This window comes from Balaenoptera borealis (genome assembly GCF_965194805.1).
Source record: "Balaenoptera borealis genome assembly, chromosome: 15".
Lineage (NCBI taxonomy): Eukaryota > Metazoa > Chordata > Mammalia > Artiodactyla > Balaenopteridae > Balaenoptera > Balaenoptera borealis.
In genome coordinates, this window is record NC_138871.1 from 4,816,635 (window position 1) to 4,833,027 (window position 16,393).

A 16,393-nucleotide genomic window follows, 5' to 3' on the forward strand; every position below is an offset into this window, starting at 1 on the left:
GACTCCTGAAACCCCATTTGAAAGTCGATTTTAACATGCCCACCATGAATTATGAAACTTGCACATCAAGTTGTAGCAATTGTTTACATGGGGTATCACATTCCCCGGATGGTATGTGCAACCACAAGGTAGGCTGTAAAGAGAGGAAAGCTGGTTTTCACAAGCCTCTCGCAGAAAAGTAGGTGTTGGTCTCAGCACCCCAGCCTGCATGCGATGGCTATCAGTGCGGCCCGCAGGTGGGCTGAAGCACTCAGTGTCCTGCCCGCAGCGCACACGGCCCGTTTCCTGTTAGAGTTGTGGCCTGGCCACCACTTCTTGGCTCCTGATCCCGTTTCTCAGAGTAGCTTCTGCTCAGAAAGATGGCTTCCCCCAAACCCTGGCTCTCCTCCCTCGGAGGTGCACTCGTGCCAGGTTGATGAGCTATTTCCTCTGAGTATTTAAAGCTATGAGTCAACTCGGTTTTGCCAGTATCCCCGGTTCAGACAAGCATGTTGATGGCTGCAAGGAGGTGCACCCGCTCTGTGCCTTGCTGACAGTCCTCCACAGCCAGCTGGTCAACCACTCAGCATCAACTCAGGATGAGCTCCTAGTACCTCTCAGGGGTCTTAACGCCCCTTACCTCAGCGGATGCCACAGTCACGTGTACACTTCCATCCTGCAGAGGATTTGAGTGCTATTCCCCCTCCATCCTTTCCCTAGTAGCCTAGAAGAGCCCTTGTACACTTTTAACCTCCTCCGAGCCAGTCCTAAGCAGTCCTTCTTCCTCTCTGCAAGACTGTTCTAGACCCTCCTAGTACAAGGCGCCGCCCCAGGAAAGCGCCTACAGCCTCCCAAAACTTACCTCGTCTCCCTGCAACAGGCAATTCCAGAGAGGAGACGGTACCCCTCTCTGTCCCAGCCTGGTCACACTAGCTAAATGCATACCCAGGTCAAGTCCCTGGACTGACCGTGTCTCAGGTTCCCGGGTTTAGAACATGTGGGTAATAAGGTCTCTCTCTGCTTTACGAGAGTATAACTCGAATTTAATAAATGTTTCCAGCATATAATAGACATACATGGGTTGTTTCTTTATACATCTTAGACAGCTGGTTGTTCACTGATTCTCTGAAATGGACTCCACAGTGTAAGGACATTTGAAGTCATAGAAGAGAATGACATTATTCTATCAATAAAAGTTAGGTACTGGTCCTGATTGGAAATGCTTGGCACTTACATTTTAAAATATGCACATGAGTTAACTGGCACGTGAAGACCTAATATTTGTGCTGGACATTGGGTGGCCTTGTGAGAGGGAATGGAATTCTTCTTTTGCTCCTGGATGGATTTTAAAGAAGGTAGGTACAAAGTAATTTGACATAAAAAAAAGATAGATCTAAGCATTCATTTTGAATGACCCATATCTCATTTACAAAGGTGGGAATATATGTTGAGACTGAGGGATTGAAATTTTAAACTAAGTGAAAAAGATGTCGAGATTTTTCAAAAATAAAGGCACGAGACCAATGGTTCATTAATGTATTTTAAAGCATATATTTACTGTACACATTTAACACATTTAATACAAAATACATTTAATGTATTTAAAGCATACATAATAAAAAAGAAAAGCAAATCATTCTATGTATTAGAGACTATGATGATAGCAATAAAATTTCTCACGACCATATTTTTTCACACATAAATCTTCTTAGTGATTAAAATCCTTTACTTTTTTTAGCCATCCAACTAGCACGCAAAATTGTAAGTGCTACAAAAATTAGACCACTTTCTTATACTGAAAATCTGATGAAAATCTCATTTTTCTTTGATTTTCAGTAGTATCTACCACAGCTGTTTTATTATTTAAGTTGCCTGATTTAATTTTTTTATTTAATTTTTAATTTTATATTGGAGTATAGTTGATTTACAATGTTGTGTTAGTTTCAGGTGTACAGCAAAGTGATTGATTCACCTGATCCATTCTTTTTTAGACTCTTTTCCCACATAGGTTATTACAGAACATTCAGTAGAGCTCCCTGTGCTATACGGTAGGTCCTTGTTGATTATCTACTTTATAGATAGTAGTACCACAGCTGTTTTACAGTCTCTGCTTTAAATTTTTCTGGAACATTCATGCCGCACCCATATCTTCTAACCAGCCTTCCAAACTTACTCAGCTCTTTCCTTTCTCTGTAAGGCTGCTATTTATCACTCACTCAGTGATTTTCATGAACAGACCTCTGAGGCCATCAAGAAGGCCCAGTACTAAGGAGACAGATATATGTCTTCCAATGTGAAAAGTTGCAGACGTCCAATGCAGATATGCTGATGTGCTGCTCCTCTATGCTCCTCTGTAAGAATGAATCACCTCAAGTCAAAACTGCCTTCCTTTCCAGATCTTGTTCTCTTTCCACCGCTAAATACCTGACCTAGGTGATAATTAATAACAATAACAAAAGTAGCAATACCGACACTTATTGAGTGTTAAGTTTGTGTCAAGAACTGTTGTAAGAGCTTCATTTGTATTTATTCACTTAGTCCCCCTGTACAGGTCTTATAAATTCTAATGTTGCAGATGAGGAGACCGCATCACAGATGAGTTAGAAGAGTTTCCGGAGACCACAGAGGAGGCGGTAAACCCGGGATTTGAGCTCAAGTGTCTCGGCTGCTATGCTGCCTCCACCCAAAGGGCATTTAAAATCTGTCATCTTTTAAAAATCAAGCAAGTGACCATCCTTTTTTGGCTGCTGAATAACTCATCTGATCTGGCACCCATCCTGTGTCTAAACGTTTATGCAAAATCAACAAATGTTTTAGACCATTTTTTTGAAAGACCCAGAAAATTATTTGAATTAAAATTTGTGTCTGGCAGGAAAGATTAAAAAGTTGTTTTGAGTTCCTTTTAAGAAGTTCCCACAGATAGGTCCAATTAAGCAAGCCCTCTGCAGCATCTTGGTGGGGTTTCAAGAACTGTGGGCCTGCAGCTGTAGCCAGGAAACATTAATGCACATGCTCTGAGGCTGAGGCCCTGTTACAGCAGCTCACACCTCACACCCTGCTCTGCTCGCAGCCCTGTCGGTTCTCCCAGACCCCCGCCCTGCACCCCGCATCCCAGGCACTGTCAGAGGTGTTTAGAGGTAGGAAGCTATGGTGGGGTCGTGAAGGCACCATTCCAGTTCCTGTGTCAACGACGGGCTCATAGAGAAATGCCACTTTGTGAACTTAAAATCCTTCAGTTCAATTGTTAGCATGAAAAATCTCTTAAAGACATATCCTTATTTTAAGGCGTAAGTTATTCTGCACCGTGTGCAGTCTCCCAGTTGCTGAATATGGGATTGAGCAGAGTGCCTGCATCCAGTTACGGAAGAGGGAGAAACAGGACACCCATTTCTGTTGAATTCCAGGGTCTTCTGAGAGCCCACGACTATAGCTCAATGTTTAGTCTTATCCCCGGCAACCTAATGACAAGTTTCATCTTCAGAATGTGACTAGGACATTCACAGAGTAGAGTTAAATATTTGAATAATGCCCTTCGTTATCAACAGGCTCATACACTCAGTCCCCAGAGTGTCAAGAGTTCTTTCTTCTGCTCAGCTTTTCTGAAGATCAGGGCTGCGAAAAAACAGGCAAGACTTCTGCTTCGTCTCGACATGGTTTGGCTGCTTTTGCGGGCATCAGATAAAGAAGATTCTTCCAGAACCTTGAGTTATAAGACAGAGATTTATCGGCCTGCCACTTCAGAACTCTGTGGGATTTCAAAAGCTTCAGTGATTGAGGCAAGAATGCGAAGTCGCCGACTGGTGTAAATTCAATTAAGATGATTTTAATTTTCCTTTCCACTAGTGCTTCATGGAGCCCACTTTCAAGTTCATACCTGACTTCATTAGACATATAACTTTTACTCAAGACAATGATCAGCCTTCGGCTTTTCTCTATCAATGAATGGATTTCATCAACAACAGCTGAAAATACAGGAGGTGGCAGATTAATTTAAGAAAACTGAAAGGGTGGGCATGAGATGAAAATCATTTCACACAGTCCTATTTTGTATTAACTCAAATTCACTAGTTTAAGTTTTTCTTTGAGATAAACCATTAATTCTCAATTTTATATGCCTATTAAAAAAGCAATCATCTACACAATGATATAATGAACACCTACTTGGCACTTTCTCTGTGCCATGCCTTCTTCTAAATATTTTATGTATATTAACTCATTTAATCATCATAATGACCCTATGAAGAAAGTATTGTGATCACCCCCATTTTACAGATGAAGAAGCCAAAGCAGAGTGGTTAAGTAACTTGCCCGGAGTCACATGGCTAGTAAATGGCAGAACCAGAATCTGAACCCAAGTGGTCTGGTTCTGGAGTGTATGTTCCTAACCATTCCACTATCTTTCCTCTTTACATGGATGGTGGAATATGCTAAAATTTGAATTAAAAGATTTTTTAAAAAATCCTGCCATTATTCTAGACCGCAGGTTGATGATTTTTTTTCCTGTAAAGGGGCCAGATGGTAAATATTTTAGCCTTTGCGGGTCATACAGTCTTTGTCACAGCTACTCAGCTCTGCTGCTGTGACTCAAAAGCAGCCACAGATCACACATGAACATATGTGTGTGGCTGTTTCAATAAGAGTGGCAGGATGGACCTGACCTGTGGGTGGAAGACTGCCAACCTCTGTTCTAGACCTCTAGCCCTCCTCAGATAGAGTTCTTAGCCAAAACTAATCACAATCGAATATACAAACATTCTTTATTTTTATTTAAGAACTAAGAAGAAATCTGTTTTTAAAATGACTCTTAGAAAAATAACAGAAATATTGGGTTGGCCCAAAAGTTCGTTTGGCTTTTTCTGTAACATCTGATGGAAAAACCCAAACGAACTTCTGGGCCAACCCCAATATAATAAAATTGATGTAAAGTCAAGCAGAAATACTTTGTAAGTGACAGAATGTCTTCTTAGATACAAAGAGTGACGCACAAAAATATCACAGTGTTGAATGCATCTGACAATTTGGCATATTATTCCTTTTGAGAAGTTATCTATTACTAAAAAGTATTTTCTATTTCTGATTTGTAATATTTTCCCTTCTTAATTTGTAACCCAGCAGGAAAAAAAAAAACCCCACAACTGTTTCTTATTTCCTACTCTGTCCTAAATGCCCAGCTTAGAATTTGGCACAAGGATGGTGCTCAGTAAATGTTGGATGAATGAATGAGTGATGGTAACTATGAAGACATTTGTATTGCATCATTTGTGATGCGCTAGCATCCAAAATAATTTGACACCAGATTCCAAATCTCTGGAAGACTTCAAAGCTCTGGAAGACTTCCAGAGAAAACACGGAAATGTTACTAAATTTCTTTGATTTTAACTGTAATATACTTCAATATATGTGTTACAGCCATTTGTATTCACAGATTAATTAAAAAATAAAATTTCACAACTAAATTATGCTAGGAACCACCAATCTCCTTTTATTTATCCTTTGCCATCAGTCTTAATTTCTACTTCAATTTTCTCACCAATGTTAAAGCGATAAAGAAGAAACATTTTCTGGTAAGAATTAACCTGTTTTATAGTCCAAAGGATCACATATTAAATTAAGAATTGGTTCTGCTGTACAAAATATCATGAAAAGAGGTATTCTTACTGTGGGGTATTTCTAGATAAATGCCTCATGATAATGATTCTGGACCTGCTTCTGAGAATGGAATGCCCACTTCCTTTCTCCAAAGACTCAGAGAACTGTGAAGCCAGGTGAAGAGACCAGGTCCCCAAGAGGTCATTTTTGGAAACAGTGCAATTTTCTCATCTTCTCACTACTGCTTGTATTGACTTAGCTGGTTATTTATGGTTTAGAGGACTACTTCATTTGTTTGTTTTTAAGCAAGCAGAATAGCCTTCTGTAAGGCTAAGCTCTTCATCTTCTAAAAGTAAAGATGAAGTTAAAGATGAAAACTCCTCTAGTTTTCTATCTGATATTTCCTTTCTTACCTCTTCCAGGCACCACATCCCGTTCAAATATGCATAACTTATACCCAAAATGTTTCTCCAACACCCTGGGCAAAATCTCCACAGCAAAGGTGTGCTCCTCTCCGTTCTCGGGCCGACATTCTTTTAGGTAAGACACAAAAGCATCGTATGTTTTCCCATCTAGGAGATAAGGTTGACTCTTTTAATTCGTGTGAAAATAAGGGTTTATTTAAGTACAAATTTGAGCGAAAGTTCTGAAAAATGGGAACAGAATCATTGAAAAAGAAAAGTTAAATATAGTATCCTCACCTCCAAATGCATCAAACAGCACACATTAAATATGTACAGTTCTTTATATATTGATCATACCTCAATGATGCTCTTAAATAAAAGAATAAAATATTTTTCATAGAAAATAAATAATTCTATAACTTAATGACAAATTTAGCTCAAAGCAAAGTGAATTAACTCCTTTATTTTTATATTAGTAAATTAGAAGTTGTAAATGTGAATAATGAATCTATAAAAACTCAAAGGAAAAATATGAAAATTATTTTATGACTTTGAGGGGTTCAAGACTTCATGGGAGAAGTAACTGTAGCTATGATGGAAACAGCAAGAGAACTAGAATTAGAAGTGGAGCCTGAAGATGTGACTTAATTGCACGATGAAACTTTCAATGGATGAGCAAAGAAAATGTTTTCCTGAGATGGAATCTACTCCTGGTGAAGATACTGTGAAGATTGTTGACATGACAACAAAGGACTTAGAATATTACATAAAGTTAGTTGATAAAGCAGCAGGTTTGAGAGGACTGACTCCAGTTTTGGAAGAAGGTCTACCATGGGAAAAATGCTATCAGACAGCATTCCACGCTACAGAGAAATCATTTGTGAAAGGAAGAGTCAATCAATGCAGCAAATTTCACTGTTGTCTTATTTTTAAAAATTCCCACAGCCACTCCAACCTTCAGGGGCCACCACCCTGATCAGTCAGCAGCCATCAACATCGAGGCCAGACCCTCGAAAAAAGACCCAACAAAAAGATTATGACTTGCTGAAGGTTCAAATAATGTCTAGCATTTTCTAGCAACAAAGTATATTTAAGTTATGGTACATACATTGTTTTTTAGGCATAATTCTATTTTACACTTGATACACTACCTTATGGTGTAAACATATTTTTTATATGCACTGGGAAACCAAAAATTTCGTGTTACTAACTTTATTGCGATATTAGCTTTATTGCAGTGGTCTGGAACTGAACCTGCAGTATCTACAAGGTATGCCTGCACATTAAAAAGTCTTCCAGGTAGCACACCACTATCAAGAAAGTCAAAAGCACACCACTATCAACAACCTGGGAATCATATTTGCATTTTATATTATAGACAATAGGCTAACCTGCCTAAAATGTAAATAGCTGCTAAAAATGAGCAAGCAAAAAAAAAAGTCAACAACCCAGTAGAAGCATGGGTAAAGAATATGAATGGGTACTTTGAGAAAGGAAATACAAATGAGTCTTAAACACATGAGAAGTTGTTCATACTTTTGCACAGTAAGCAAAATGCAAGTGAAAACTATGCTTCGATACCCCTCAGATTTTTATCTATCAGATTGGCAAATATCCAAAAGGTTGTGGGTAAGGCTATGAGAAAAAAACGTACTCCTGTCCTTTGAAGGTGGTAGGCAGTAGAGAAATATGGAGCGCAAACTGGTAATATCGATCAAAATAACAACTGTATCCACCTCTGCACTTCTAGTAATTCTACTCTAGGGAATTTTTCCTTCAGTTACACTGCACACATATGAAACAGTAACTGTACAAAAGTTATCCACCACATCATTTCTGCAATAACAAAAGGTCTTCAGCAACCCAAATGTCCATCACATGGTGACTAAATAAACAATAATACATCCACAGAAATAAAACACTGTGCAACCCTAAAAAATGAGAGATTTTATAAACTAATATGGAAGGGTATCCAAGGTATAGTACAGCAAAGTTCAGAATAGGGCACATAGCATGCCAAGATTTGTCTTTTAAACAGGAGTGAAATAAGATTCTCTATTCATATTCGTTTGGATATACTATCAATGTGGGATGGGGTGGGAAACAGGCATGGGACAAGTATACATGTATAATTTCTAAGACTTTTGGTGTTTGAACTATGTATGTCCTACACACACACACACACGGAAACAAAAGCAAGTGCAATGGATTAGATTGATTTTTTAAAATTTGGTAGCTATTTTGAATCTTGAGGACTTCTAGTCACCTGCAAAAATAGAGAAACTGAGACAGTCACCAGATAGAGGTTGGAGTAGATGAAAACTGGCAGATCTAGGGGACCGGAACTCAGGTCATTTGGTGTGCACTTCAAGGTTCTTGCAAGTACATCATGCAGCCTCCTTTGCCAGGTTAAAATAATGAACCATAATACAATTCTTTGTTTTTTGGCCTTGCCGCGTGGCACATGGGATCTCTGTCCCCTGACCAGGGATTGAACCCGTGCCCCTGCATTGGAAGCACAAGAGTCTTAACCACTGGACTGCCAGGGAATTCCCAATTCAATTCAACTGAAATGACCGTTATTGAGTGTGAACTTTGTAAAGGCACCAGATGGCAAAAAGTGTGAGCAATGACATTCAGACACACAGTCCCTGGGCCTAACCATCTCACAGGGCATTTAGAAGGACACGACACACATGCATGAAACAATTAGAGAACAATTTTTGGCAACAGATAAGTAAGCACAAGAAAAAGTGGCCCAGACAACATTCATGACAGATGATTCGTTCAGATCAATTTTTCTTATGGAAAACTTCTACTGCCAATATGTCTACAATATAATCAAAATGAGGTGAAGATTAATGTTTATTTATATAGCTTCTGAATAAAACTGTAAAATAAGAAATCCCAGCATGACGACATTCGTTACCTGTTAAGGTTTCATCTCTTCCCAAGAAATGTCTATAAAATAGAACCAAGTCAACTCTATAAATGGCACCCACGGTCACTAGGCACACAATGACCACTGAGATCAAAACAGCTACGATCATTCCTCTAGTGAAGATGTGGCCTGGGATGTCAACTGGGTCTTCTAGAAAGAAAAAGAAAGTGGGATAAATTAGAGAAATTTCACCAGCATCTTCCGCCATCACTCTGCGGTGGACAGCTTTTACCTTTAACACAAATCTACTTGTCTATCCAACACATTCCATTGAGTTACTCTGCAGTCCTGCCTTTAGTCTCCAGTGGTGACCTCTCTGTTCCATAAAAATGTGTACAAGGGTATTCAGAGACGTGAACTGAAAGCATTACAATGTAGTCCGTCCACACTTTTGGAAGTTGGATCTCTAGGATGATAAGACACTAGGATGAAATTCAGAGGGACCCACACCTAAACGTCAGCTAGCGGCTTGGGAACATGTATGGAGGTGCAGAACCTTGAGAGAGCAAAGCACTGAGCTGAGTCTGTGTGGGCTCCAGGCTGGCCCCATCATCTACTTTGTATCCTAGGGAAAGTCACTGACGCCCTAACTCTTAGCATTTCATCTGTACACGTAATACAGCTATGAAGCTAGTAATATTTTCTCCTTCACTTATAGGGTTGCTGTTTTGGAGGAGGGTTAAATATTACACATAAGTAGTTAACACAGTGCCTGGCACTCAGCTCTGAGAATTTTTGTATATTTTTATATGAAAGTGTCCTTTGAGAAAAAAATTACGTTTCCTAGATTGATTCAGTTTATGCTCATTATGGACAACATGAGATAACACAGAGGAGTATAAAGGATAGAATAATTATTTAATAACCATCCCACAGTGTGGCAACGGCCACTGCCAACATGCTAGTACATTTCCTTCCAGGTTTTGTTTTTTCCCTGAAAACGTTTACTTAGTTGGAACCATCTGGTGATCACTCTTTATTTCTTAACATTATATTATGAGCATTTCTCTAGGTCTTTAAAATTATAACTCATACTATCTCAGTATTTAGATCGACTGCAATTTTTCATAAATATACATAATGCTGCAATGAACATAGGCATAAACCCTTATCTATGTTTCTGATTATTTTCCTAGAGTAGATTCTAATGGAGGTGGGATTTCTAGGTCAAAAAGAGTAAGCATACATAAAACTCTTGCCATCTTGACACAATTTTAGGGATTATCTTTCCAGTAAAATTAATTATCAGGATGTAAGTAAGCAATCATCATTGCTTAGTAAGTGAACTCTGAATAAAGCCAGCCCCTGGGGTTCCTGCATCTCTGAAAGGCCTACGTATCTATGACTGTGCCGCACAAATACACACACTCTCACGTTGGCCCACACGCTCCTCCAGGGATAATGGTGGAGTCAAAAACCCTATTCCCCACACAACATCTGTGAGCCCAGCAGAAGGAAAAAATGATCAGGGTAGAAACATCTATGGCAGAGATAGCACAGCCATGCGTTGATCTAGGACAGTTTACAGAACTACTTCTGAGCAGCTTCTGAGCCTGTGGCCCTCGGCTGGACTGTTCCGGTGGAGGATGGAAGTTGGACCGTTTTGGTGGAGGGTGTCCTCCATCAGGCAGGCACTGAAGAACTCTGAGTCCAGTGACCAGAGCCATCAACTAACTGTCCGCTTGCCAGGTCCAGGGACTAGCCCAAGAGAGGGAAGCCTAAGTTAGTCTTTGCTGAACGAAAGACCACACCCAAGGGCCCCTGTGCCCAGGGCCCAGCTAAGGTAGGGTGGAGGCGGCAATTACTCCTGGACCACTGGCCTCATCCTACACCAAGCTGCAAACTTTCCTCCTGTTGTTCAGAGTGTGCCAGAGCTGCCCGGACCACCTCCCCTGTGACACTCACCCACCAGCATCTCCACCCCTGAGCTCTGCCTACCTCCCCGCTCTGGGCCCCTGGTTGCTACACAGGATTGGCATATGAGTGACAGCAAAAGAATACACTTGAGGTTTTCATTCTCTGCTTGGAATCAGGGCACAGGGGATCACAGCGAGGGCTGAGCACCAGCTCTGCCACCGAACGCCTGTGACACAGGGCGAACCCTTCACCTCTCAGGAGCTTGGTTCCCGGTGTGTAAGATGAGGAAGTGATGAGCTATGACAGGTCTCTCAGCTGCAACAGTCTAGGTTCCCACAAACTGCCAAAGGTAAAGTTTCTCACACCTTTTTTCAGTAAGATGAAGCTTTTGGTGTCTATGCCTCCCTCGCTGGCTGCAGTGCAATTATATGAAAAGTTTAGATTGTTTTCAGTAACATTCTCAATTCTCAGTATTTTTGAAGCGAGCCGTTTGCCTTCTGAAGTCCTGTAAGAGAGGAAAATGGTTTAGCAATAGCCTTTGCGTCATTGCCAACAACGTCACCCACGAGAGAGGAATTTGTATGTGCAAATACATCTGCACAAACACAGGGCGCTGTGGACTCCAGGGAATCGTCCCCTTCTGGTGGGTTCTCTTCAAGTGTGAGCCCCCTGTTCCCCGGGGCTCTCAGTCCTCCTGAGACCACCTGGGGACGGCGCTGTAAACTGCCTAGAATTAAAATGCCCGGGAGGTAACGATGCTCAGTTGAAAACACAAGAAAATATTCTCTCTCTCAATTACAGGCACACTTCATTTTACTGAGTTTTGCTTTATTATGCTTCGCAGATACTGCACTTTTTACAGATTGAACGTTTGTGGCAACAGGGTATCAAGCAAGTCTTTTGGTGCCATTTTCCCAAGAGCATTTGCTCCCTTTATGTTTCTGTGTCACATTTTGCTAATTCTCAAACTTTCACATTTTTTCATTATCATTATATTTGTTAAGGGGATCTGTGATCAGTGATCTTTGATGTTACTATCATAATGGTTTGGGCATTTATTTTAGCAATAAAGTATTTTTAATTAAGGTATGTACATCATTTTTTAAGATGCAATGCCATTGCACACTTAATAGACTACAGTATAGTGTAAACATAACTTTTATATGCATTGGGAAATCAAAACATTCACGTGACTTGCTTTATTGTGATATTTGCTTTATCGTGGTGGTCTGGAACTGAACCCTCAGTATCTCCCAGGTGTGTCTGCGTTTTCCCCTGTTCCTCCTGTCCTGACTACTCAGGATTCCTCCCACTGTGAAGTCTCCACCAGCCGTGACGATGCTGCGGATCGTTAATACAGACGCAGATTCATATCAAGTTTGTCCTCGCGGTCCTAACGATCACTCTTCTTTTGTTCAGCATTTAAAATAAATTAAAACCACTATTCTCAGACACCCGCAAGCACATGAGAAAGGCCAATTAAGCTGTTCAGTGAGTGTCAGAACGTGACTGGAGACCACCCGGAGCAGCCAGCTCTCTTTCTCTACTAAAAAGACTCAAGACATCCTGTCCTTGATGCAAGGCAAATGCTCTTGACATCTGCCTCCTGCTAGTCGCAGGCTCTGAAGGTGTGCGGTCAGCCAGCACTCCCAGGTGTAGTCACTCACCCGCCAGGCCCCTCGCAGCTGGGATGTGGTACCCACTGTAGCCCCTAACTGTCTCAAATGCATTTTAGAAGAGAAGTCATAACTCTGTACGGAAGTCACCAACCCAGAAATATCAACCATCTAACATCAATGTAAAATCCACAAAGAAAGCACCAAAAAAACCCCACCGAGAAGCCAAACTAGATGACATAAGTTCAAGCACCCAGTATACAGAAAGATTTAGCCTCGCTTAAGCCCTTAGTTTAGCTTAAGCTCTGTTTCTAATAAGTTTGGTGAATTGGTCTTCTCTGCCTCCAGAGATTAACAATGGATCATGAGAAGGAGGAAATGCAGGAATCCGGACAAGATAAAGTGGCAGGATAGCCACGCAATCCAGCTGAGCCAACACTCCATGAGCACTAACCACGCACCTGGTTCTGGGCGAGGGTATAAAAAAACCCTCAAAAGTGCAGCCAAGGTGACAGACACCTTAGGACCACTACTCACTAGAACCTGAGTGTATAGTTACCTTAATAATGACAGTAATGACCCAAAGCCATTCAGAAACATTGTAATGGCCATAGGCTTAGCATGTTTTGTTTTAATAAGTATAACCATTCCTTAATATAGGCTATTTAAACTAGATGGCATTTGGAAATTTTTGCACCAACTCTGCCTCCTAGATATTTATATCTAACCACTGCCCTGTTTGCTTTTTCTAGCTGGTCTTAGTGTGATTCTAACTTCCATTAATGACCTCTGACAGGAGAGTGCTGCCATAATTATGATCAGTGTCAACGGACCAACGACGATGCCACAGGGCAGGAGGCTGGTCGTTTAAATTAGTATTTTCTTGGGTCATCACTTACATCTGACAATCTTTGGGGACCCTTCCGGACTTGAGAAAATTCCTCACCTCTCACCTTTAAGAAAGATAATCCCTGTAAGGAGTGTTCTAAAAAGAAGCTCTGAACTATCTCTAAAGAGCAGGAAGCAGTGTCTGTGTCAGCATATCTCATGCCCAGCAAAGAAATCCACCCACCCCACTCCCCCTGCCACACACACAAAGCTGTCTTCAGAGGGCTATTTCTCTCTTTGTGATTTCTGGTCGTTCTCAAGTATCTTATAATGAATTATTTTCAACAATCAGAACAAAGAAAGGTGTGTGTGTAAGCCAAGTACAGGGCGTAGATCTGGACAGGTAGCCATAGATGGGTGGCCTGCCTGTGTCCAGGGCTGCCCCCAGGGTCCTCAGGGAAAGGCACTGATGATGTGCTTTGTCACCTATGGATACGCAGCGGGCCGCATGGTGACACGTGGGCAATGCAACTAGGCACGCCTACCGCACACAAGGGGCCCAGAATAACTTGTACGTGTCCCAGGCTCCTGACCTGGTCTTTTCTCTGGTACACTAGTAAAAACAAAGCATTTAACACAATTTTCAAAATTCAAATGACAGTGGCCTAGGTAATCACTCTTTTATAAGATGCTTAGGTAAAGTCCCCAACCCCATCAGATCCTGACTGACCAAAAGCTACTTCTGTAAGGCAATGCTAAAAAGCCTCATTGACCTTCTTTTTCTAACTTAGGTCTCAGCAATAAATTTCTGCATAATGCGTCAGTCTAGAGTATGCGAATTATAAAATATGTAAGCTATAATTATAAGTTAAACTCATCTCAAGCGTCCTATCAGCCATTTGGGAGTCTGGTGTTTTTACCTCATATATATATCATACTGTATGATCTTTGTATATCATGATATGTATTATATATATCACATATTCATACCTAATTCTTGTCCCTTCCTCTTCATGTACATTAGGATCCTTTCCATTTTTTTTCCAGATGTTCCAGTAAATCACATCCTTTTCATTCAGCAAAGCAGAGCAGTTGAGCTGTACCTCTTTTCCTAGGTAAAAGTTGACAACCGATGTTCAGATTTTAGAAACTCAGGTTTCTCAAAGGTTGAAATAAATACAACCATGTATATTAACCTAATATACAATGATAATATAGAGCTGCATCTAAGAAAAAAAAATGCCTTGTTTTTCAATTAAAAAAAATTATAAATCAGAGAAATTAGGTTGCAATTACAAGTCATCACCAAACTATGAATTGGCTTCTCTTCAAATGTTTATGTCTAAATCAATTATTAAAACGTAGGATGGCCGGTGGACTTTCTTTTCAACCTATAGTCTAATAGGTAGTGTCAGGCCTACATACCCACTGCAACTTCTGGAAAAACAAAATGGATACAAAACAGAACAAAAAATTAAATTAACTAAAAATTAAAGACATCAAAGTGCAGGGAAAACAAAGAGAAACAGATGAACTGAAGTTACAGTCAGGAACAAAGTCCTTCCAGGGCGAGCTGAGATAGCCACCATTTTATTCCTTGAAGGAATTTGCTTTGGTTTGTACAAAATAGAGGGAATCTCATGGAGAAAAGAGAGTCCAGTGGAGATGTTGACAGCCACATGGGCTCACAGGATTATTGCTAAGGGCTTGGGCGGCACAGGAGGCTGGAAAGGCTTAATGATTTCTCCTGCAGTCTCAGGGTCCTTAGCAGAGTAAGTCCCACTGGAGGACAACACACACGTGACTGGAGTCTCCCCTCAGCCATAAGAGATGAAAAGCAGGTTAAATCCAACAAACCTGCATCCTAGCTACTGCTCAGCTCCATTCCTGCCTGGATTGAGATGATCAAACCCTCACATTATCTGCCTAACAAAGAAAAGGCAAACACTCTTAGGGAAAAGTAATACAAACCTCATTCACCTTGGTTGTTTTAGATACAGAAAGATCAACAACAACAATCAACAACAACAAAGAGAGACACACAAAAGGGCAAAAAAAGGGGCCAATAATCAATAGAAAAAATAGGTAATAAAACGTAAAATAGATAGCTAGTGGGAAGCAACCACATAGCACAGGGAGATCAGCTCTGTGCTTTGTGACCACCTAGAGGGGTGGGATAAGGAGGGTGGGAGGGAGGGAGATGCAAGAGGGAAGAGATATGGGAACATATGTATATGTATAACTGATTCACTTTGTTATAAAGCAGAAACTAACATACCATTGTAAAGCAATTACACTCCAATAAAGATGTTAAAAAAAAATACAGGATATCCATTATGTACAAATACTTCCAGACAAGATACAACAAGTGTGAATGTAAGCACTTGGGAAAAAAAAAAAAATTAGGTAATAGAAGTTGACCCAAAGATGATCCAAACGCCTGACTTGGCAGATAAAGAGTATGAAATAACTAATATAAATAAGTTAAAGAAAACAGAGGAAAAGATGGATAAGTAGATGAAAAGATGGATGTTTTCAACAAAGAAGAGTAACCTATTTTAAAAGAATCAAATGAGCAATTGATAACTGAAAAAACCATGAAGTTAAGAACTCACAATGGTTTTAACAGAGACTGAGCATAAAAGAAGCCAGGATTGCTAAGGCTGAATACAGGCCAAGATCAAAACTAAAGTACAGAAGGGAAAAAAATAAAAATAACAGAACAAGAGCATAAGAAACAAGAGCATAATACATGTAATTGGAGATCCAGAAGGAGAGGAGAGAAGAAAGGGGCAGAAGAAATATTCAGACATAATGGCAGAGGATTTCTCCCAAATTAATAATACATCCTTTGCAGACTCAAGAAGCTCAGAGGAACCCAAAGCAGGATAAATGCAAAGAACACCACACCCGGACGCATCAAAATCAAAAAGAAAGAGAAAATTTTGAAAGCAGCCAGAAGAAGACACATCAAAGTACCAACAATAAGACTAAAGGCCAGTCTTTCAGCAGAAACTATGGAAACCAGTAAACAACAGAAGGGCATCTTTAAAGTAAAGGAAAAAACTGCCAACCTAGAATTATTGAAATTATTGAAAAAAATCTTCAAAATTGGAGGTAAATAGAGATATTTTCAAGTAAATAATAGCCAAAAGAATTTATTGCCAGCATAAACACAC

At 40.3% G+C, this 16,393-nt stretch overlaps 1 protein-coding gene across 4 annotated transcripts in view; it reads right to left on the reverse strand.

Annotated features, from left to right (window-relative positions):
* Nucleotides 1–5: 5 nt before the first annotated feature.
* IL18R1 (interleukin 18 receptor 1) overlaps nt 6–16,393 on the reverse strand; it is a 42,115-nt gene continuing 25,727 nt past the window's right edge. For 2 of the 4 annotated variants that reach the window (XM_082357392.1, XM_082357393.1), the window contains 5 exons: nt 14,205–14,325; nt 11,136–11,275; nt 8,902–9,063; nt 5,982–6,140; nt 6–3,941 (listed from right to left, as the gene is read on the reverse strand). In XM_082357392.1, coding sequence (XP_082213518.1) covers nt 3,586–3,941; nt 5,982–6,140; nt 8,902–9,063; nt 11,136–11,275; nt 14,205–14,325 — 938 coding nt within the window. In that variant the 3' untranslated portion in view covers nt 6–3,585. Of the gene's footprint in view, nt 6,141–8,901; nt 9,064–11,135; nt 11,276–14,204; nt 14,326–16,393 lie in introns of all 4 variants that reach the window. The other 2 variants (XM_082357394.1, XM_082357395.1) reach the window with 2 other exon arrangements.